The 22,682-nt window shown below is 39.3% G+C and overlaps 2 protein-coding genes and 1 long non-coding RNA gene across 9 annotated transcripts in view; 2 read left to right on the top strand and 1 right to left on the bottom strand.

Annotated features, from left to right (window-relative positions):
• The window catches only part of LOC113232355 (transcription-associated protein 1), a 36,653-nt gene extending 26,189 nt beyond the window's left edge, over positions 1 to 10,464 (top strand). For 3 of the 7 annotated variants that reach the window (XM_026467071.1, XM_026467044.1, XM_026467035.1), the window contains exons 30-46: positions 113 to 299; positions 871 to 1,001; positions 1,073 to 1,223; positions 1,860 to 2,274; positions 2,532 to 2,743; positions 2,825 to 3,529; positions 3,611 to 3,775; positions 3,887 to 4,024; positions 4,115 to 4,285; positions 4,391 to 4,571; positions 4,752 to 4,757; positions 4,874 to 5,099; positions 5,339 to 5,779; positions 5,858 to 5,966; positions 6,301 to 6,535; positions 9,548 to 9,687; positions 9,825 to 10,464. In XM_026467071.1, the coding sequence (XP_026322856.1) occupies positions 113 to 299; positions 871 to 1,001; positions 1,073 to 1,223; positions 1,860 to 2,274; positions 2,532 to 2,743; positions 2,825 to 3,529; positions 3,611 to 3,775; positions 3,887 to 4,024; positions 4,115 to 4,285; positions 4,391 to 4,571; positions 4,752 to 4,757; positions 4,874 to 5,099; positions 5,339 to 5,779; positions 5,858 to 5,966; positions 6,301 to 6,535; positions 9,548 to 9,687; positions 9,825 to 10,121 (3,910 nt within the window). In that variant the 3' untranslated portion in view covers positions 10,122 to 10,464. The remainder of the gene's footprint in view (positions 1 to 112; positions 300 to 870; positions 1,002 to 1,072; positions 1,224 to 1,859; positions 2,275 to 2,531; positions 2,744 to 2,824; positions 3,530 to 3,610; positions 3,776 to 3,886; positions 4,025 to 4,114; positions 4,286 to 4,390; positions 4,572 to 4,751; positions 4,758 to 4,873; positions 5,100 to 5,338; positions 5,780 to 5,857; positions 5,967 to 6,300; positions 6,536 to 9,547; positions 9,688 to 9,824) is intronic. The other 4 variants (XM_026467086.1, XM_026467062.1, XM_026467078.1 and 1 more) reach the window with 3 other exon arrangements.
• Positions 3,944 to 12,054, bottom strand: LOC113232401. The gene is made up of 3 exons (XR_003310622.1): positions 12,029 to 12,054; positions 10,620 to 10,739; positions 3,944 to 4,079 (listed from the first exon to the last, which is right to left on the bottom strand). It is a non-coding gene; the product is annotated as an uncharacterized LOC113232401 (long non-coding RNA).
• Positions 11,523 to 22,682, top strand: part of LOC113232394 (fibronectin type-III domain-containing protein 3a) — a 53,846-nt gene continuing 42,686 nt past the window's right edge. The window contains exon 1 of the mRNA XM_026467099.1: positions 11,523 to 11,766. The gene's annotated coding sequence lies outside the window, so the exon portion shown is untranslated. The remainder of the gene's footprint in view (positions 11,767 to 22,682) is intronic.

Below are 22,682 nucleotides of genomic sequence, written 5' to 3'. Positions count from 1 at the left end.
TTATACTGACGTTCATTAGTATTTACAAATGTTAGTGTACTCCGGAGTAGAAGCTCCTTAAAAGAGTTCAGTAATTCAGAAGCCTTAAAATTTTAATTTTATCTAATCGCAGGCAACGCTCCATCAATAACATAATAGCAAAGCAGTCTGATTTCCTCGATCTCGCGCGTCGCGTGCGCACAGAGCAGTTAGTGGTCGCGACCGCGCAACTCTGCCACATGGACGATGCGTTAGCCCATCACACCTGGCTGCGAATGTTCCCTAAACTGTGGTCTACCATGGATGATCGCCAACTTGGAGTAAGTTTACTATGTAGTTGAACATACTCGTAAATACAAAAGAATAATGAACTCTAACATTGATTACCAACTTGAGAATCGTGGACGTGTACATAAACCCGTCACGTCGGTTACTACCAAGTTTCGAAATGCAGCGGCATATATTGGTGATGTTAAAATGCCTTGCAACTCTAGTTTTCATTATAATATATTTTTGATAATAATAAGTTGCAAGAACCCTAACGGGTGTTATATGTTGCATGGAATAATATATTCTTACTACCTGTATTACTTTTCGGGCAATCCGTGAACACACTTTTCGAGATGATGGATACGCGCGGTGGTTACCCCAGTGCTAGGAGAATGGTTGCGTCTCGATGAGACGTTGACGGTTCGAATCTCGGTGGCGTCTTGTACCAATGACTTTAATTTTGTTGAATACATTGGTGAATGTTTATGAGCAATACTTCTCGCTAACGGTGAAGGTAAACTTCCCACCCCTCATTGGGTCAGCTTTTTGGACTAAGGTCCGCAAACACACCATCTTCTTACAGGATGATGATGAGGTAAAACATCCGTGTTTTTTTTCCAGTCAATTGTGACCGAAATAGTTCCGTTCATAATATCTGGTGTCCACGTAATTCAACGGGACCAACCGCTAAGCGCTATGAACACATTTATCGAGGCTCTCGCGAGATGTACCCCTCCCGTGGCTATGAAACCGTAAGTATCTCTACAAGTAGTCATCGACATTTTGTTTCATTCGCTGTTACGTAACGTTTGTATTTTCACAGACCAATGATGAAATACCTTGGTAAAACTCATAATCTATGGCACCGCATGACCCTGAACTTGGAACAAATGGCCATAGATCAAGCAAGTGGTCGTCCCCCACGGGAGGTTCTCGAGATCTACGACTACGATACTGAGACTACCACACCATCGGTAAGGACTGTACTGTGTAAGGACGGTCGGTATTTTAATAATAATAGTAAATCTTTTGTTAAAAGCGATGCCACACGATACGTTGCGACGACTGAGTGGTGTTGCTGCGTTGTACCATTTATGAACGCTTGTGCATCGGGTAAGGGGCCAGGAGACGAAGCGAGTGCTGCGATGTGTAAGTAAGCGACGTCGCCACCGCTTTGCGCGTCTGGTACTCGTTGCGTTAAAATCATAGCGATGCGACGACGCAACGCACCGACAACGCCGTGTGGCATTGCTCTAAGATGTCTTGGGCGCACTTCTTATTAATATGAAAAAAAAAAACTATTGTTAGTAGATACGTAATAGAAGTATTTAATAACTAAAATACAAATATTCGATTCTAGACTCTAGTCGAGATTCGATAATGACTCATCACCTCACCAACACCGGGATAAAATGATTAAATAAAATTAACATTGTAATAGCGCCCAAAAGGTTTATTTTAACTTAATCATGGAATTCAATTTGTCAACTTATAATACTATTGAGTTAGATTAACTCATACACTAAACTAATAAATAACTAAGAAAGTGCATGGAATATGCCAAATGGTACTTTAGCCGCGGACCGACATATACTTCTGTATATTTATAGGAGGTGCTGGACTCCCTAAGTGACATGTATGAATTGCTACAAGAAGAAGACATGTGGTCGGGATTATGGCAGAAGCACGCGCGATACCGGGAGACCAACGTCGCCATTGCGTATGAACAACAAGGCTTCTTCGAACAATCCCAGGCCGCTTACGACGTGGCAATGTCTAAACTTAAACAAGAGTACTCAGCTAACCCAAGCTCTTACAACATGCACAAAGAATGTACATTGTGGACCAATCATTGGATCAAATGCGCGAAGGAACTGAATCAGTGGGACTCCCTCCTTGATCTGGGTCTTACCAGGAATGTTCGGGATCCTTTTCTGATATTAGAGAGCTCGTGGAGGAACCCTAACTGGCCGACCATGAAAGACGCTCTCGTTGAAGTGGAGTACAACTGTCCCAAAGAATTGGGTAAGAGGCTTTGGTGTTCATCACATTTATTATCTTAGCATGAAAAATCATTGTTGCTTTTGTCATTGCCGATTTCGGTTATTAAATCTGTATGTATTTATAATTATTAAACAAAAATGGATCACTTAGAAAAATATCACTTCGGTCCAATTTAAAATTAACATTTAAGCAACAAACTTTTCAGTAACCAGAAACAAGTCACAGCAATGAGCAATCAAAAAACATTTGTATTGAAGTACTGCCTTGTTTTCCACTAGCATGGTTGGTGAATCTGTACCGCGGGTACCTGTGCATCTGCGCCGGCGGCGATCAGCAGCTGTCGGGCGTAGAACGGCACGCGGAAGCAGCGGCGGCACAATGCCTGCGTGAGTGGCGCCGCCTACCGCGCGTCGTCAGCCATGCTCATTTACCGCTGCTGCGAGCTGCCCAGCAGCTCATGGAGCTCAGCGAAGCCGCGCAGATTCACACTGTCCGTATATTTATTTTTCCCTTTACTGGAAGTTATTCGCCTGATGCAAATGCCTAAGGACTTGTGATAATTTTCTTTCAGGGCCTTCTCCACAGTCGGCCAACCTCTCTTCATGACATGAAGGCAATAGTAAAAACATGGCGCAATAGACTACCCGTGGTCGCTGACCCGTTGTCACACTGGGGCGCGATATTCACGTGGCGACAGCATCATTATCAATTCATTGCGTCGCATTACGACTCGCAGACGGAGCACGCCGCCAACCACAGCATGCTAGGCGTCCACGCGAGCGCTCAAGCCATCATACATTTCGCGAAGATTGCTCGAAAACACAATCTGTCAGGTGTTTGCCTAGATTCTCTGCACCGTATTTACACTATCCCGAGCGTACCAATTGTGGACTGCTTTCAAAAGATCCGACAGCAAGTCAAATGTCACATCCAAATGTCGTGGACGGAGGGGAAAGATGAACTTCAGGAAGGTCTGGACATGATAGAATCGACCAACTTTAAATATTTCACGAAGGAGATGACGGCCGAATTTTACGCATTCAAAGGACTGCTTTTGGCTCAACTGGGTCGATCTGAAGACGCTAACAAGGCTTTCGCGGCAGCAGTCCAGCTCCATGACACGCTGGTAAAGGCATGGGCTCTTTGGGGCGATTACTTGGAGCAAATTTTCATAAGGGACCCTCGTCAGATTACCGTTGGGGTCTCTGCAATGACTTGCTTCTTGCACGCGTGTCGTCATCAGAATGAGTCCAAATCGAGGAAATATTGTGCAAAGGTACGTTTTATTTAGAAATAGATTAGATACATAACAGTTGGTTTAACAATGGTATGAATAACATTGAAGTGCATCTTCCAGGTTTTGTGGATGCTAAGTTTCGACGATGAGAAGAACAGTCTAGCTGAGGCACTGGACAAATACTCAGTGGGTGTTCCTCCCGTCCAATGGCTGCCATGGATTCCACAGCTCCTCTCTTGCCTGGTGCAGTATGACGGAACCGTTATTCTGAATCTGCTCAGCCATGTAAGAGTTACCTTTATAAAAATAATTAAAAAGTTTCTTTATATAGAAAATAATCTGATAATCGTACATATCTTACGGAAATTATGTGCATTACATAAGATATTTGTTTAGGTTGGCCGTCTTTACCCACAAGCGGTCTACTTCCCTATCCGCACTCTATACCTGACGTTGAAGATAGAGCAACGCGAACGTCACAAAAGCGCCGAGAACACGACCGGACACGTATCACATCAAGCCACCGCCGCTGCTGTAAGTGTTGATGGGAATTGACGTCTTCGTAAACAGTGCTTGCACAAAGCACTTTCTGAAACACACGTAATGTTATTTATTTATTTGTAGAGCACAAGCAAGGCGAGTGAGAGCGCATCTTCGACGAGCGGCGGCTCCACGGCCAGCGAGGCAGGCACCATCAAAGCTACGTTGCCCATGTGGCGCTGCTCGAAGATAATGCAGCTGCAGAGGGAAATACACCCTACTGTGCTCTCGTCTCTCGAGGGCATCGTCGACCAGGTTCATTAGTGTTCTATATGTTAAAAAAAGACACGCTTGTCAATAACACTTAACTTTCGTCAGTATGGCGTAGAAAAAAATTAAACGATGGTGTCGTTTTCTTAGATGGTATGGTTCCGAGAAAACTGGTACGAGGAGGTGCTGCGGCAGCTACGCGCTGGGTTGGCCAAATGCCACGTGGTGGCATTCCACCATCGCGTCGCCGTCGCCGACGCCACCGTAACTCCACACACGCTCAACTTCATCAAAAAGGTCGTCTCCACCTTTGGAATCGGCATTGGCATCAGTAAGTCTTATATCATCCTCGCCATTATTATTCCACACAAAGTATATTGAATTCATTTCCACAAAACGTACATAGCAGTACAGAAACAATAGTCCCTTCATTTGTTATCGTTAAGTACACTATTTTTTCATTACACTGACATCATTACTGTGCGTTTCTAATCGTTTTTATTTCTTACAGGCTCGGGTATGATGATAAAGTCTAGTAACTTAATTTCTATCTTTCTCGGAGTTAAGACTCAAAGCTTTTCCAGCATATACGAGCGACATTTTATAAGAGGACCCCATTTTGTATGTCTACAGAAGTTGTTTCAAGTTCTGTAAGTGGTGCATTCTCTTCAGCTGCATCAGAGAGCCTCGCACGGCGCGCACAGGCCACGGTGCAGGACCCCGTCTTTCAGAAGATGAAAACCCAGTTCACCGCTGATTTCGACTTCACGCAGCCTAATGCCATGAAGCTGCAGAATCTCATACAAAAGTTGAGGAAGTGGGTCAAAATACTAGAGGCCAAAACCAAAGTGCTGCCCAAGTAAGTAGTCATCACGTATAGTGCCACCCCAAACAAGGTTACGATCAAAGTAAGTCCATTGTGATGTCTTGCTTTATGTCCACCCACTTCGTAGTTGTAGATGACTTCACTCACACTTTACTCATCGCCATCTTTGTTCATTTACTCACGTCGTCTTTTCACATACGTCAAAATTTCACTTGTAATGGTTTTTATCTCATACGTACGCTGTTTAGTTACAATTGTGCATCTTCTTTCAGATCTTTCCTCATTGAAGAAAAATGTCGGTTCTTATCGAACTTCAGCCTAAAAACAGCTGAAGTCGAGTTGCCGGGCGAGTTTTTGCTTCCTAAACACACACATTACCACGTTCGTATAGCACGGTTCATGCCTCGCGTTGAAATTGTACAAAAACACAACACGTCTGCTCGTAGGCTCTATATACGGGGCCACAACGGAAAGATATATCCCTACCTGGTTGTGAATGATTCGGGATTAGGCGACGCAAGGCGCGAAGAACGAGTGCTGCAACTTTTGAGAATGTTGAACCACTACTTGGGAAAGCAGAAGGAGACGTCGAGGAGGTTCCTACACTTCACAGTCCCGCGTGTTGTGTCCGTGTCTCCACAGATGCGTCTCGTTGAAGATAACCCCAGTTCCATATCTTTGTTGGACATCTATCGCACCGAATGCGCAAACAGGTAAATAATAGATAAAATAATTTTATACTTTAAAGATACTTATTACTTGATATTTACAAATATTTGATCTATGTTTAGGGGTGTTGAATACGACGCTCCCGTGGCGCGGTACTACGAACGGCTTGCGGCAGTTCAGGCAAGGGGATCACAAGCCTCTCATCAGGTTCTTAGAGACATCCTTCGTGAGGTACACATTCATGTTTCTTTTATTTTGTTCCTTGATAATATTATGGCTAATCCTCTTTTTGATGGAATTACGTCCAACGTGTTTGTTTATTATGGAATAAGAAAACTCATTTAATTCAGTACTTACTCTCAAAGTTTCTCGCGCCTGACGTCTACTAGATAATCCTTAGCAAAATCGCGGGGAAGACGCATACAAGCGCTACAGAGCTGCTCAATGTAGCGATCCTATAGAAATAGGAAAGGTGTTCAGCAGTCGACCGACTGTTGTATAGGCGCCTGCGGTTGGAAAATAAGTCGGACCTTTGTAAGTCAATGAAATGACTTTTCCCACAAAGGTGCAAGCGACAATGGTGCCAAAAGGCATGGTACGCGAATGGGCGGCGGCGACATTCGCTGCGCCCACTGACTACTGGACGTTCCGCAAAATGCTGACTCTACAACTGGCGCTGGCCAGCTTCGCGGAGTACGTGCTACATCTCACGCGCCTCAACCCCGACATGATGTACGTCCATCAGGACTCTGGACTCCTCAACGTCTCGTACTTTAAGTTCGACGTCGATGACACTACAGGTACAACTTTAAATTTGTTAACAATTCGCGGACAGAGTTCTTTAACACATGTAGGTGCTTTAGTTATGATTGGGAATGTTTGTGGATTATATTTCCTAAAAGATTTTTTAACCGACTAACAGGTATGCAATATGTTTTTTGCTTTACCTTTGATTTTAATACTTAGTGTTGAATTTTCGCGTGTTGCAATTAAAATATTTTGAGCGTGTTTTTTCTTTTTGCTGCAATATGGCGTTTAATCTTTGGCATGTTATCTCGTGTGATTGATCTGTGCCTATTACTCTCTATAGTTAAATAATTTATTATATATTATAATTTATTATATATAATTAATTGTAGGTACATATTTAAGAGACTACATGGTAACGAATAACTGTTGGAAAGTCACATTCATATTCATGATTATACACAATAATCAATTGTTTTTCATCGCACTTGCTCGTAAACAGTGTCAAGACATGCAGGCAAAGTCGACCGTAATGTCCTAAATTATGCCCAAAAAACTAAACATTTTCAATTTAGCTGTTGTATATTTTACTAAATTTATTTTGGAATTTAAATTCTGCAGTATTTTTAGAATTTAGAAATTATTTATCGAGTTCTTAGGTTTTCGCGATTGTTACACATAGGAAATGAAACTATTTTTCCGACTTTAACCGACATTTCGGGCCCTTTACAGGTCCCATAGTCACGGTTGACTGAAGTGGCACAGTCTTCAACCAGTTATGTCTAATATTAATGCAAACCATCCTATTTTTTCACTATAGTTACAATAGTTATTAATTAAATACCTTATTTTTATTAAGCTCAATTTATTATTAATTGATAATAGAAATTAGAATAAACTAAAACATATTAATTAGTACTGCGTCTTATGTCTGTTTGGGATTTTTCACCAGAGGAAATACTGGATTCCAAACTGGTGGTACGGATAAACCATCTTCCCTGTTGAAATTAGGATGTTTTTTAATTTCAATGGCCTCTCGCAGCATCCTGGGTAGATAACGGACTTCTTTTGCAAGGACCTGGGGTTTGTGAAACTTCATTGAATGTGTAGATTTATCCATGACATGCTCGCAGACTGCAGACTTGTTGACGCGACGATGTTTGACATCAGCTATATGTTCTTTGACGCGGGTACAAAGACTTCGCTTTGTTTGTCCAATATAAGAGAGACCGCACTCACAGTCAAGCTTGTATACTCCTGCATCTTCTAAGGCGGGTCTCAGGAACTGAGAAATCTTCCTCGGGGGCTTTAAATAGATCTTGAAAGATGCACGCCTGAGGACTCTTCCGATCTTGTCTGTAACACCTCTCACATAAGGTAAAATGGCAGGTCTTCCCTCGACTGTTGGTGGTTTCACGGACCTGCGGCATTGGCGTGAATCTTCAACTTGTTCTTCTTAGACTTGCTTTATAAGCTGAAGTTCCCCTGCCAGATGATTACTGTCGCAGACACCATGTGCTCTCTGAAATAATGACCCAATGTGAATGTTATCTACATAGGATGCTGCGAGAAGCCGTTGAAATTAAAAAACATCCTAATTTCAACAAGGAAGGTAGTTTCTCCGTACCACCTCTTTGGGATCCAGTATTTCCTCTGATGAAATATCCCAAACAGACATAAGACGCAGTACTAATTAATATGTTTTAGTTTATTCTGATTTCTATTATTAATTAATAATAAATTGAACTTAATAAAAATTCATTCAATAAAATAATTTGTAAAACTTAATGTAGCGTAAATTGGAATGTTTTCTTTGTAAAATTAAAAATAGGTATTTAATTAATAACTATTGTAACTATAGTGAAAAAATAGTGTGGTTTGCATTAATATTAGACATAACTGGTTGAAGACTGTACTACCTCAGTCAACCGTGACCATGGAACCTGTACAGGGCCCGAAACGTTGGTTTGTTTGAAAAAACAAATATACGCGATTTAAATCAGGAAAAATAGTTTCATTTCCTACGGAAATTATTTATTTTATATCTAATATATTGTGGCTGCATACGTCTGTGCCTTTTATAGTGTTGGGTCAAATAGCCATTTTGAGAAATACCATATTTTACTGAAAAAGAAATATTTTTCCTTTAATTTTAAACATTTTACGTTGACACCTGTCAAAAGTTAAAGTTAGTAAACGAAAACAATGGAGCCATTCAAAAGGTTTTTTTTTCGGTATTGTGGAAATGAAACAATTTTAAATCTCGTTTTTCTATAAGTGGCTTTTAGCTATACAAGATTATTTTATAATTCACGCTAAATAAATCTTTAAAAGATATTTCTAAACGTAGAACATGATGATGGGCCTTAGAAATTATATTTTTCAAATTTTTCCAGTTTTTTGAGAATTTTTCTGGAAAAATTTCCACTATTTGAAATTTTTTGGAAAATTACCCAACAATAACCATCACCACCCTTTTATAACATTTTAGTTCGAGTTGTATTGTCTATGGAAGTGTAACTGGCAATCTGTTAAAAAAACAATACCCGCCATTTCCAAAAGCCGTAAATGTTGTGTTGTAAAGCGATATTTATTCACACAAGAAATAAATTATCGTTGTATCTATTTCCTCGCAAATGTGATGATATGAGAAACGTGTGAAAAACGTCGTATGTAGCACGGGCGGTAAAAATTACAAACCTCGAGTCATTGAAAGCCCCATAGCCTTCGGCTTCGGGCTTCTAACAAACTCTCGTTCATAATTTCTTATTTACCGCCCTTAATACCCAATGTACTATTCTGCACTGGATGTTGTAATTAGTTATTGTTATAACTGCATGTTTAGTTATTTCCATGTTATTTTCCAACTGCAGTCCCTCAACCAATACATTAAAAATTTACGAATTACATTTCAGGTAAGCGGTTTTGTACTGGACTGCACAAGCATTTTTCTCCAATATCTAAACATTAATTGATTAATCTTTTGATAGATGGCCTTTATTCTTCATCTGCCTTTACCCATTTTACTTATATACATTTTACTATCATATATTATTATTGTATAGGTGAGCTGGACGGCAGTCGCCCCGTACCATTCCGTTTGACGCCGAATATCTCAGAGTTGCTGACGACCATCGGCATCACCGGCCCTCTTACCGCATCCTGCATCGCCGTAGCTCGGTGTCTCGTTACGCCTAACTTCAAGGTAATCTAATTAAAAAGTTAATTCCTTGCCTGACACATATTTTACTACGTTTACATGTCGCTGAAATATAAAGGCCGCAATTGCCTACTGTTCGTAAATCCAATTTCAATATACATTCATTTAAGTAATTGTTTCAGATCCAATCTATACTTCGTACTATTCTCAGAGATGAGATGATCACTGGTTACCGTAAGAGAATTGAAGATAAATCTGGATTGACAACGCCAAGTACTTCATCAGAAAATAAACCAATGGAAATGGATAACGAGACAATCATCAACATGGTGAACAAAGCTGTTACCGTGATCATGAACAGGCTGAATTCTCTTGCTCTTTTTGATGGCCCCGACAGCAAAGTGGCAACCTTGGTCTCTGCGGCCAACAGTCATGACAATTTGTGCCGAATGGATCCTGCTTGGCATCCGTGGCTGTAAAGACTGGATATTCGAGACGGATCTATTTACAAAACAATTCTACATCTAAATGTTAGTGTTTACGTTAAGATCGTTTTATTGTGTTGTACTAAGTGGATCTGTGCAAATACCGTGATAACATTTTATAATATTTAAATGTTTTTCGATACAAATGATCTACATGTGTGACTGAGAACAAAATGTTTCACAATTTATAGATTTAGAACTTTTAATAAATCTAAAAACTTATAAAGGTTTACTTTATGTATAACGACGTTGTGTTGTTTGGGATTGTGTATCAACGATTGAGAAACGGCGATAATACGACGGTGGTATGTAAATGATAAAATTGTATAATTTTTACTGTGATTATCGTATCCCGATAGTAATAAAGTAATAAGGAACGCATACGTTGTTTAATTTTGTGCTTGATTGTGATGTGTGGTTTCTCATTTCATTACAATTCGTTTGATGATGTATTTGGAATGAATTGCATGTGTATAAGTGACAGCCGAGTACCTGCATAGGTGAAAGTACCGGGACGGTATCAAGTGCGACGCGGCTGACAAGCGCATGCACACCCTCCCTCCCGCATCCTCCGCTGCCGTCGCGGTGCCACCAGCCAATCTCACTCGATCGCTAGAGATAGTAAAACTGATTTCATCACGCTTTCAAACAATAGGAAAGAAAGTGTTAATAATTGTAGGATTGTGCAGGAATTGTTGTCTTTCTGGATCATATATATGGCTTGCTGCAAAGTTATCTGAATTGAAAGAAATTGTATTCAGCATATGATCTTTAGGCAAAATGGGAAAATATTAATTCGTATTGGTTGATTTACTTTCCTGTATATTTGTTTCCGACATTGAACTTTGTAAACCTGTAGGAACATACATTTTCCTGAGAAATTGTTACAGCTGCTTTGATGATAATCATCAATGCATAAAAAGACAATTTAATACGTATGTTTAAACGTCTTTTCTCAAATAACATGATGTTTCAAATGGTATGCGAAGAAATAGTTAAAAAAATAAAATAAAAAAATTAAATAATCCAGCCGGTCTGATTATCGATAAATAAATTTTTACGACTGCATACTATTCTTGTTCTACATTTGTTAAATATTTCGTAAACCTTGTAGCCATAGGTAATGTATATAAAATATAGGAATATGTAGGTCCGTCGTTTATGTCCTAAAAGGTTTATGTGGTGTATTAGCGGGCGACGTCGGCGTCGCGTTGCTAAGCGGCACGGCGGCAGCGGAGGCACCGGCGGCGGCAGGAGGCCACGTCGGCGGCTGAGGCGGCTGGGCGCGCGCCACCGCCCCCGCACCGCGCCTAGCGCCCAGCGCTCCGTCAGTCCGCTCAGCGGCGTCGTCATAAACGCCAGTGCGCTGCAATTTTTCACGCTTGTTGCAAGTGCCGGACCTCTCTAACTGACCGCTTATGACATTCGACAACCCCGCCCTGTGCATTTTTCATGTTTGCATTTCGATCAGTGCTCCTTCTGTGACCTATTTTTTGCGAATTCGGTGGCTCCTCTCGCGTTTATTTATGTTGTCGTTTTGGTGTGGTGAATATTTGTGCTGAATGTACGGACGATAACCGTATTATCTGTGCGATCCTGGCGGTGGATATTTTTAACGATCGACAACTTTTCCACGAAGGTGAGTGAAAATTCGACTCGATGAATGTCAGTGTGGACGGGACGTCGTCGATTCGCCGCGACGTGGCGGCCACCGCCGTCTCGTCAATACGCCCCGGAATGTCGAGAACGAAGTGTCGTGATTGGTGGCGTCTTGGATTAATTCGTCTTTTTTTCAGTCAGCACTTGTAATACTACAGAAATGTTGATGTTTACCACGTCGGCTATCTCCCTCCTCTTAATGACGTCATTCCCGAATAATAGAAAGGTATATATATACACACCTAGCTATACCAGCAAACGTGCCTCCAGTAAATTGTATCAAGTGTTTTGTTTTTGTAATAATATCACAACCAATTGAAATCTTATTAGATTCGGTCCTATCCCACTATTCCATATGATCGACGGAACCGAATGAATAAGAAAACATGGAGAGCGGGCGTCGACGCGGGGCGGTGCGCGGTCGGTCGTGCGACCGCATTCCATACGGAATGCCGGATTATACGCAATGTCAGTGTGACTCGGACCTCGCACGGCCTCTACCTGTGCTCCTATGAGCAATGCACTCTCGCAACAATGTTTGGTTAAGATATAGATCTTGCACCTTAAAATGTTAGTATGGCATAAATGTCGGGTACCTCACTGTTTGCGCCCACACACCAATCACAAGTATTTGCCATCGTCAATTCTAACATGAATTTGTTCATTCTTGAACAGATATTTTTATTTCTATCCATTTTTTATTGTTAATGAATATATTTTTATTTAAAAAGCTTAATACAATTATCATACGAAGTACCTATATTACTTTTAAATAAACCATTGGATAGACTAAACTGTCCATAGTTTTTTATGACTCGCTTAAAGCGTTGTGCATTTATACCCTGTCAACGAAACCTGATGACTAAGATGAGGACAGCAACGTGACATTAGACGTGATCTGTAACATTATTCATTGAGTATAATGAGCTCGATAGTGCGTGCTATATTTCGAAACGCGTCCGTCGTCGCTTCCGCTGGGCGACCCACAATTTACTAGTAACAAACTATACACGAGATTTTTACACTAATGGCAAAAATTTTTTCATCTTTATAAGTTTGCAAAAGCGTATAATTTCACCATTATCAAACAAATTTTAGTGTTTTTTCCTTAAAGGGTCTCTGTTTTTTGGCCGAGATATATTCCCATCTACGCACCCAAATCAAAGTACAATTTATAAGGTCCATAGTTGCTAATGTGACAAAATTCCTTTATCATAGCGATCCGGGTCATGGGTCAAATTTACACAATCTCAGTGACCTTTAGTGTCATTTCAGATAGCTAAAACACGTTCCTTTGTGTTAATTCTTGGAACCAGCATATCATATTGTTTGTTTAACTTAAAGCGACGATAACTACCCACTTAATCGCTTTACGCGTAGTGGGTAGTCTGCGAATTTTGGTAAATACCTTACGAGCTTATATAAAGTAAGAAATAATGACAACCGTTCTTAACCATCTCAACACATCTGAAAACCCGCATAAGAATAAACGAGGATTCTCAGGTAGATCTTTCGAAGAGAACTTAATACTTGGTGCAACTTTTTAGAAATTGTAAGAAGTTGCACCAAGTATTAATCAATGGGGGCGACAATCACTTCAAGAAGAAACAGTGCGGTTACCTCTTTGCATTCAAATAACGCATAGAACTAGACACCTATGCCTAATGTAATGATACTTATTACCCGTACCACAATTTCTAAGCTTGAGAAAGTTTGCCACGACAACGTTTTCTAACTAACATTATATTGGTGAAAGTAAAGAATGCGATCCTTCTACACCAATTCACTTAATTGGTGATGATAACATGTATTTGAACAACCTATTTTTAAAAATTGAATTGTCGTTTTATGCAGAGGACGCCTTTCATTAGACTGGACATGGAGACCCTCACTGTGCACACATTCCTAATTGAATCACGTTCAATTACCAAGTAAATCGGTCAGGATGTCGGGTTTGTCTACTGCGTTTGTAAGTGGTGACCACAATATATACCAGTCTTATTTATTAATGATAGACTAACTGCAATTAGCACTTCCAAGTAAATTGTTGCAGAAATTTTGAAAGTATTTGCGTACAGTCAGTCACGTTTCTAGTTGCAATCGTGTAAAATAAGAAGACAGTCGTAGGTTTAGTGATGAAATCTTTTAGATGTAATAGCATTCCGCGGTAAGCCTTCGCTGTTATTAATCTGTCAATGGCAAAGTGTAAGCTGTTGTTGCTTAGCGCTAACTGCATTAGACTTATTTCCGTTAGTTACAAATAAAGGTATATTTCTTAAGCTATTGGTGCAGTATGTTACGCATTGCTGCCTCTTTCAGAAGCTTATATCGTTAGTATTGTCTCTCGTCGTTTCAACATATATGAAGGGAGTTAAGATCGATTGTTGAATGATGACATTTACAGAGTATTGGTGGCAAGCGAGGCCCTGGTAGGTGGACTATAGTAGTATAGCGGGTAACGGTTCCGTCGTGTTTGCAGAGGCACGGGTGAAGGCCCGTGTGTGCGTGTGCGCCGCTCACATTCAAACAGCCGCAGAGCGCTCACGCCGTAGCGCGGCCGTTGAACCGAATACTCAAGGAATTTCTCCAAAGCCACCGCTTCATTTGCAGACGAAGATGAAAATTACTATTAGGAGGGGATACCACAGTTCTACATGCACTATAAACAGGATTTCTTTAAAACAAAACTCCGCAACACTAGCGACAACGTGTGTATTATGAGGTTAACCTACTTTTGGTATAACTAAATGTTCCTAGTCCTATGTCAAACTTCATTATTATAGCTGGTTAAAAAGTAGGGTAGCTTGATTGCAACTCAGTGATTTGTCTCAAACACGTGTGCTACAAATTTCGCAATCACCAGCATACCATGACAGGGCGCGGTCTGCCAATGTGTCTTAAATTGCGATTAAACCACAGGTCAGACATATTTTTTGTTTGTTAATTTAAAAAAGTATATGAAATATAAGTGAGTTAAATCTCGTATATGTAACAAGGTTTTGTTTATAGAACTGTCTCGTGGTAACGCATTACAGTAGCAGTACAGTAACAATACAGTATGTCATGACAAACTTAATTATAATATGGCTAACGGAAAAGGAACCTTTTGATTTTTAAACAATACAAGTCTTGCACTCTATCTTACTTTGCAGTCGTAACTAGCTACGGCGTCGGTGGTACAGCCATTGTTTCATTCTTTCTAATACTTCCAAGATTTTCAAATAGTCATGAAGTTATGTTACGTGAGTTATTTGAGTGATACAACAAACACGAGTTTTATTGGCATCGGTTCGTGTACCATTTCGTTAAATAGTTTTTAATGATGTTGCTCCGTGATTTATTGCAAAATCTAATAGATACCAACTGGCAAATTTGCATTAAACTTTATTTGTTATGTAACCGTTACATAAGAGGTTTTTCATGTTGAGTTCTTAATTGCAAGTCGAGATTCTAATACTTTTGCATCATTGCTCGGTTGGTACTTACTTTACTAATAAAAGATTGCATCACTCAGCGTTCACTTTTAGCGTTTCGACACTAGGTATGCATGAGTTGCACGTTGCACAAACATCCGGCTCGAAAGACCGACTATCGCCAGATGACAATCAACATTTTTACGGGTGCCAGAAATTGCTTAGGTGCATCTTTTCTACTACACGTGCGTCCTACTTTGTAACAAACAAATTAATTTTGTATTATAATTTTTTTGTCTGTCGAATTATTTCTATTTCCATTCGTCAGTTGTAGGTATGTAGGGGAGCGTGGGGGATTGGGAGCCTACTAAGGAAAATTGACAATAAAAGTAATAATTTATGCAATTTAAATTTTTATTAGTTACGAACGTACGTACGGGGGCGCCCACAGGACTTGAACCTTGTCGAACGTTAAGGAAGACATAGGAGTGCCGTTTGCACAAATACGAGCATTGGGAAAGTCCAGTTTAACACCGCTCTCGTTACCCGCGGGCTCCCAATACCCCACGTTCCCCTAATCTTTTTCTATTATTTTTCATTATTCGTTCCCAGCACGATATAGACCATTATTACTTGCCATATGCCTCTACGCTACACTGCCTTGTCGAGAAAATCTAAGTATTTAGATTTGACGATAAAGGCAGCGGGAAAACCCCGAAGTGCGAGTGTGTTTTATTCCTTTACATTTGCAACTCACGTGACTCAACTTGTTATTATGTAGTTTTAAAACGTCACTTCTGTTTTGTTTACTAAATCTTCATCTGCATAGATGCACACAATAGTCGTAAAGGTAAGGTTTCTCGGTAGCGTGACACGGCGCGCCCAAGAAAGCTGGGGTCACTATTTTGGGAGATAGCACTTTATAGCTCTATAAAATTTTGTATTTGGGATAAAAGCTGTTATAATAGTAGTGGTTGGTGGTGTGCAGCGGGCGAGTGAACGCGGCGACCTTGGGCCCGTGCCTGTCCGCGGACGTTCGTTGAACGCGCCCCGCGCCCGCCCGACCCACCGCCACCGCCTGCCGCTACAACTCGTTTGCGACCCGATGATCACTTGTAATTTAAATTTAGATGCAGGCATTCTTATTGTAGAAAGCAACGTGACTCATAATCCTGATTCCAGATGCCCCATTGGCTCTATTTCGAAAATCCGTCATTGCTTCCTCTATATACACCCAATTAAAGTGTACCTACAACTAACTGCGTTTCATTATAATAATTTTAGTGTGTTCAGCGGTCGATCACATTGTAATTATGTGCAGTATCTAAACTTATTCATAATTGTTATGAACAATTTCCGCTTTATAATACACGTTTATCAATGATAAATATTAGGTACACTTAACTTATTTGCAATTAATGCTAGCGTTGCAATCATGCCATCATCAACCCGTGAAATCAATCGAAAACAGCTCTTAACTATTCAAATTATTAATACAAAGATCGAAAAATTAGAAAAAAACCTTCGATCCGAATGGATTCGAACCAACGTCTTCCAGCAAATCATGCCAGACGCTATGCCAACTAAGCCACGGAACGAACTAGCGGACCTTACGAATTTTTCTATGTGCTTATAGCAGATCTTTGTTTTTAACGACTTTTTTGCCGTTGCGCCATCTGTGATAAATCTATTTCAACCAGGTACAAAACAAATACAACACATACAAAATAAAAAAAACACAGAAAAATTCGTAAAGTCCGCCAGTTCGTTTTGTGACTTAATTTTAATAGCGTCTGGCACGGTTTTCTGTAAGCTGTTGGTTCGAATCTAGCCTGCTCGAAGGAATTTTTTTCTAAGTGTTCGATCTTTGTATCAATAGTTTTATTATAACAAAACTAGTGGAGTAATTTCACAAAAATAATTGAATATCATATGACATTCAATAAACTAAAAATTAGTATTCTATATTCTGTTGTTTTTCATGTTTTAACTAAAATAAAAGATAATACCGAAATGTTACGTGGTTTGTGACTGCATTATTTTTGCGATGGCGGGTGCGTGGGGCCCGGGGCGGGCGGCGCCTGCGCACCCGAGCATTGACCGCAGAAGCGCACTCTCTATACAATGTATCAATATTAATTGTAGAGATGGCATACTTCCACAACAAATTATATTTGAACCAGAAGCTGCAGATTGTAAACCTAGATTCGTGTTAAGCATCAAAGATAATTCCTTAACATCGCTCTACATAAACTTCCGTGTGTAGTGTTATGTAAGTGAAACGTAGCAAATGAAAGTCAATTTTTGCCACTTAACTCACACATTACATACATCTGAATTAGAGATTTCAATGCAAGTTTACTAAGAAACTAGATGCTTCCATATTTTAGTTTGAGCACTGAAGAAAACCTCTAAATTTTCGTTCTAGAGTCGTCTTCGTAGTAGAGAAACAAACTGTTTTTTTCGCAATGCATTATAGCTAGCATTGTGACGTGTTTATCGAGGATTTATGGTCAACAAAGCTTGTCTTAATCTAGAGTCTCTTACGTAGAAATATAAACGCATGCTTGCATATAAACAGGATGTCGGAGGATTTTCCTCGTCGCGGCGACTGCTACTCACGCGTACATTATTAATGGCGATACGGCATCGCGATTGAAGTGATATGTCATGAAACTTGTTATTAAGGTCGTTGTTTTATTCTTCACCGTAATTGGAATCCGTCATTCCCAGTATTGGTTATACTTATTGTTTTCAAAATGAGCATATTGAAATGTCTTACGAGCATTCCGTATTGAATGTCTGTTTCTTACTTCATCTTGACATGGTATTAGTATTTTTATTTATGCAAAAATTAGTGTGCATTTGACTTATTTCTCACCTGATGGAAAGTGCCTAATGCCTAATCAGGGTAATCACTATCGCCTTGAAAGGGCCCAAGTTATAGCGTTCGGGGAATAAGTCTGCAGGCAGGGAATTCTACTACTTAGCCGCTCGCCATATTAATGTGTAATCGCTTCGCGCGAATCCTGGAAATGTCCACAACATAGGGGTGGATAATCAGGCAACTTTACGGCGGTATTCAAGGCTCTGCAGCTCCGCCCCTGGTACATACAATCTTTTTAACTGTTATTTCTACTAAGTGCGTGTAGATTTAGAATATTGTGCTAGTAGTTAATTAATTATGTAGCGTTTATAATGTAGTACTAATTTTGTATAATTAACTGTTATTAATGTGGAGCCGATCTTGTTTGGCAGCAATTTATTTAATTTCCTCGTCATTGTGCATAATTCTACAAACATTCCATAAATAACAAAAGATAAATTTGCAACGGTGCAAATTTACGTAAGAGATGTGAAGCCTACGTCATCTAAACGACTACGTCTAGTCACGCATTCTACAATTAGCTTTGACTTACACCAGAAGGAACCTACTTACTTTTAATCTTAATAAACGTCGGTTTGTTTTTTCAAACAAATATGTGCGATTTAAATCCGGAAAAATAGTTTCATTTCCTATGTGTAACAATCGCGAAAACTAAGAACTCGATATTTAATCTTACCTTTACATTATTTGTATTTGTATATAATACGATATTTTATTTATGACTTGTATTTTGAATAAATAAGTAAAACACTGTCGAGTTATGAAAGCAAAAGTTTTATTGTTCTCTAATCCGTATTGTTGTTTTCACGATTGACTTACGAAATTGGTTAATCGATTAGTCTTCCATCAATGTGTCATGATCGTTTTATTTTTCCTTTTCAGTTTCTTCTACTCCGTTTGATATAATTAATGTTAATACGGTATTAATTTGGTGGAATAGGTTTATAAGTTGCAATTTTTTTTTGCTCGGGGAATAATTTTGTCCTTGTAGCGGCAAGAAAAACAAGAGAATAGTACATTAACAGACAAAATCAGTGTTTTTCATTTGACCTCGCACCAAACAATTGATGTTACGCAGTCATCAACTAGTGTGTATCACAACGATGCAAGTGACGCCCCGGGACTGTCCATTCGCTATCATCGCTGATATCCCGATAAGCATACCAGATTACACTATGTAAATATAATGCATACATAATCAACTAAGCAAATTCTTTAATGGAAACGTATACTTTTAGCACAGTATTTTTTAAACAGCCTGTTTTTTTGAGTGCGCTTTTCTTTAGAAAAAAGTACAAACTAAATGACACTTTTATTTAGTTCTATACCTTGAATGAAGTTTAGGCCCCATTTTATAACAACAGCATATCTAAACCAATGGCACGGGTGAGCGCGATACTGGTCATACTCGTGAGAAATACGGTTAGTTTACCTTCTTCCCGCCCCCGCCCGTCGTCGCCCACGAACGCACATTTCGAGATGTAACAAGTGGTGGTGCATCTAGCCGGGGAAGGCGATCGATAAGGGTTGACGGCGTAGGCGAGAGACTCCCACGTCAGCTGGAGTCCGGTCAGGCTCTGTTCTGACAGTAGTCTCGAATCACAATCCACCGGGATAAGGATACACTCTGAGTTCTTGACGTGTGTTGTTTCTATTAACCCACACCAACATCTCGCTACTGACATATTTCTCAATTATTTATCTCTCGCCCTCTTGATTGTTGCGGTTGGGATTTTCCTCCTAACAACGGCAGCGCTTGCTTACCGACATGTGAAGATACGATTAAGTTTAGTTTTTATTTTCTTGTTTCACCATTTGTTTATTCTTAGTGATTTGATATATTTATGCCACGGAAAACTTGTAACAGTTTTCCACCGGGCTAAGGATACACTCTGAGTTCTTGACGTGTGCTGTTTCTATTAACCCACACCAATATCTCGCTACTGACATATTTGTCAATTATTTATTTCTTGCCCTCCTGATTGTTGCAGTTGGGATTTTCCTCCTAACAACGACAGCGCTTGTTTACCGACATGTGAAGATACGACTAAGTTTCGTTTTTATTTTCTTGTTTCACAATTTGTTTATTCTTACTGATTTGATATGTTTATGCCACGGAAAACATGTAACAGTTTTCCCTTTTTCGGATTTTTTCAAGATTCCCCTATTTTAATATATATTGAACTAAACGAAAAAAGAAAAAAAAAATTTTAATATTTAACCCACAGATCGTTTGTAATTTTCATTTCATTCATAGTGTGTTTGTTACCATATAATCATATCAATGTATTTAGGAATGCTTCGTTAATCTTGCAGTCGCTTTTCGCCGCGAAAATAATATCTCACGTGACGCTTGCGCTGGCTTTCCACGAAACATTCAACATTTCAGTTTAATGATGTAGAGAAAGTCCGTTTGATTTATTTCTGTTTTCTACTCTGTGACATAATAAGCATCATTTCAATGACAAATGAACAAGCTGATTTTTGCTGCTCACGTTTTCTATATATTTTGATAAATATAAATTATCCTCACGTGTTTGTTTATATTGAAAATTAGTGGGTTACGTTTAAAAGAACGAAGAGCTTAAGATAAGAAAAATGTTTTGACAACAAAATTTTGTTGGAAACAATCGAGTATCATAAACAGCTGATAAGCAGAGAAGATATCTTTATTTTAGCATCGATTACTAATTAATCACTTATAATAGTTACAATATAGTACCACGTTTCGTGATTTTATTGACACGGTGAACCAAAAATCCCGAACAACAAACGGCTACAAATTTCACGGTGGGATTCCCAAAACGAAAATTGGCTGCGGGACTTGGTGCGATCCTTTTCACTTCAACAAAAATGTTGGGAAATTTGTCGCTCTCTGTAAATTTTACTAGTTACAATGACTCATATAGTGCGTTTGATTTCGCAAGTACGTATGCGAATAAAGTTGGAGCCATCTTGTATGGTTATGTTGGTACCGACAATGGAAATGTCTTTGGCCGACCGACAGCAATGTTTTAAAAACCTTCTCATTGTTCCCGGCCGCAGCGCATCATGCGCTGCTCATGTTTTCCTGTGTCGCTTACAATGCCACAAACAACTCGTATATTACATCTAATGTATGCACCACGATAAAATCAACGTCGCGTGCTTATCAAACTATCACCTTTTAATTTCAATCCGGGTCAATCAATATTATGTCCATAATTTGTCATAATACAGATACTAAAAAAATTAAGCTGTTGGCTATCTACGCATATCATTTCGGTTCTATATAATATAGATCAGCATCAGAATTCGTCCTTAATCATATTTCAATTTTTATAATATTTAATACATACAGGCAGAAACTACAACTATACTTTGACTTCATGTGGAAAATAGAATAATCAGTATGAATGATGTGTTTATGAGTCGTTCTACGTGCTCTTTGTCAATTATTACTTGAGAATGCTGCTGTAATGTACCTAATCATAAATGTGAAGCATGTGTAGCGTACCTCATTAACGTAATAATGTAGATAATTTGTTACAGTTCGATACTACTTGTCCAAATACCGGAAGTATTTCGACCAAGATACGCAAGTGAAATTAGTTTTTTGCTGATACGTGGGAAATTATTAGAGCTCTCAATTTACATGTTAATAGTAATTATAATTTGATTTTATAATTTTGAATGTTTTTTTTGTAAATAAAGAAAGTATTTCATGTCTTCTTTGAGTTGAGATGAGTAATAATACACTCCGTAGAATATTCTTGAAAATAATAATAAGCTCTCCTGAAATGATATGCAACCTACGTATATATAGTGTTGAAGTAGGGAGTCGTTCATTGAATGAATGCGTGACCATTGAAATAGATTTGAGAGCACTCGCTTTCAACGCGCTCTACATTTTTGCACATTTAAGAATTGTTTATCCATTTGTTATTATTGTTACCTAATCTAACATTGTGTCGTAGTAAACACACAAAATGTCTCAGAAAAAAACGATGTAAGATACCTTGCGGTTGTAAATGAATAACGTAATAATATACGTAGCAGACACTCCAATTGCCTCCGCCAAAGGGCGGTTCATGTGGCTGTCAAAATACGATCTAGTAACGCTGATGAGCGTAACAGCTGAGAGTCAGCTGGCTGCGACGGCAACGGTTTGGCGTGACCTCGCACCGGCTACGTCTACATCGACTCTGCCGGCTGAGTTCATCGCTTAAACTATACAAACGACGACATACTTTGTACTAAACACTGGGCTATTGAAGTTCCCGACCGCGGCCCGCCGAACAGACGTGCACTCACGACAATTGAGAAGCCACTGCGATTGGATACAGGCCCAATCTGTGATATTGCGCACTATCTAACGAAATCAATTGTGTAAACTCTTTATGCTCATACGTGCCATTATTATGCGCGTATGTGTACCACAGCTGTAAACCCTTATAGTGTTTTGAGATTTTTTTATGTAACTACTTAAGTAATTTATTACTAACGTATTTCAATTTTCAATAATAATTTATTTGGTGCATCGTAATGTTAACTCTAGAACTTTTGATTTGTAATGGATGTTACAAACTAACACTGTTAAACATTCTATATCGGAAA

Source organism: Hyposmocoma kahamanoa, unplaced genomic scaffold (assembly GCF_003589595.1).
Source record: "Hyposmocoma kahamanoa isolate Upper Pololo Valley unplaced genomic scaffold, ASM358959v1 102, whole genome shotgun sequence".
Taxonomy (NCBI): domain Eukaryota; kingdom Metazoa; phylum Arthropoda; class Insecta; order Lepidoptera; family Cosmopterigidae; genus Hyposmocoma; species Hyposmocoma kahamanoa.
The sequence above is the reverse complement of the archived record's forward strand: the minus strand, read 5'-3'. Positions and strand labels throughout refer to the sequence as shown.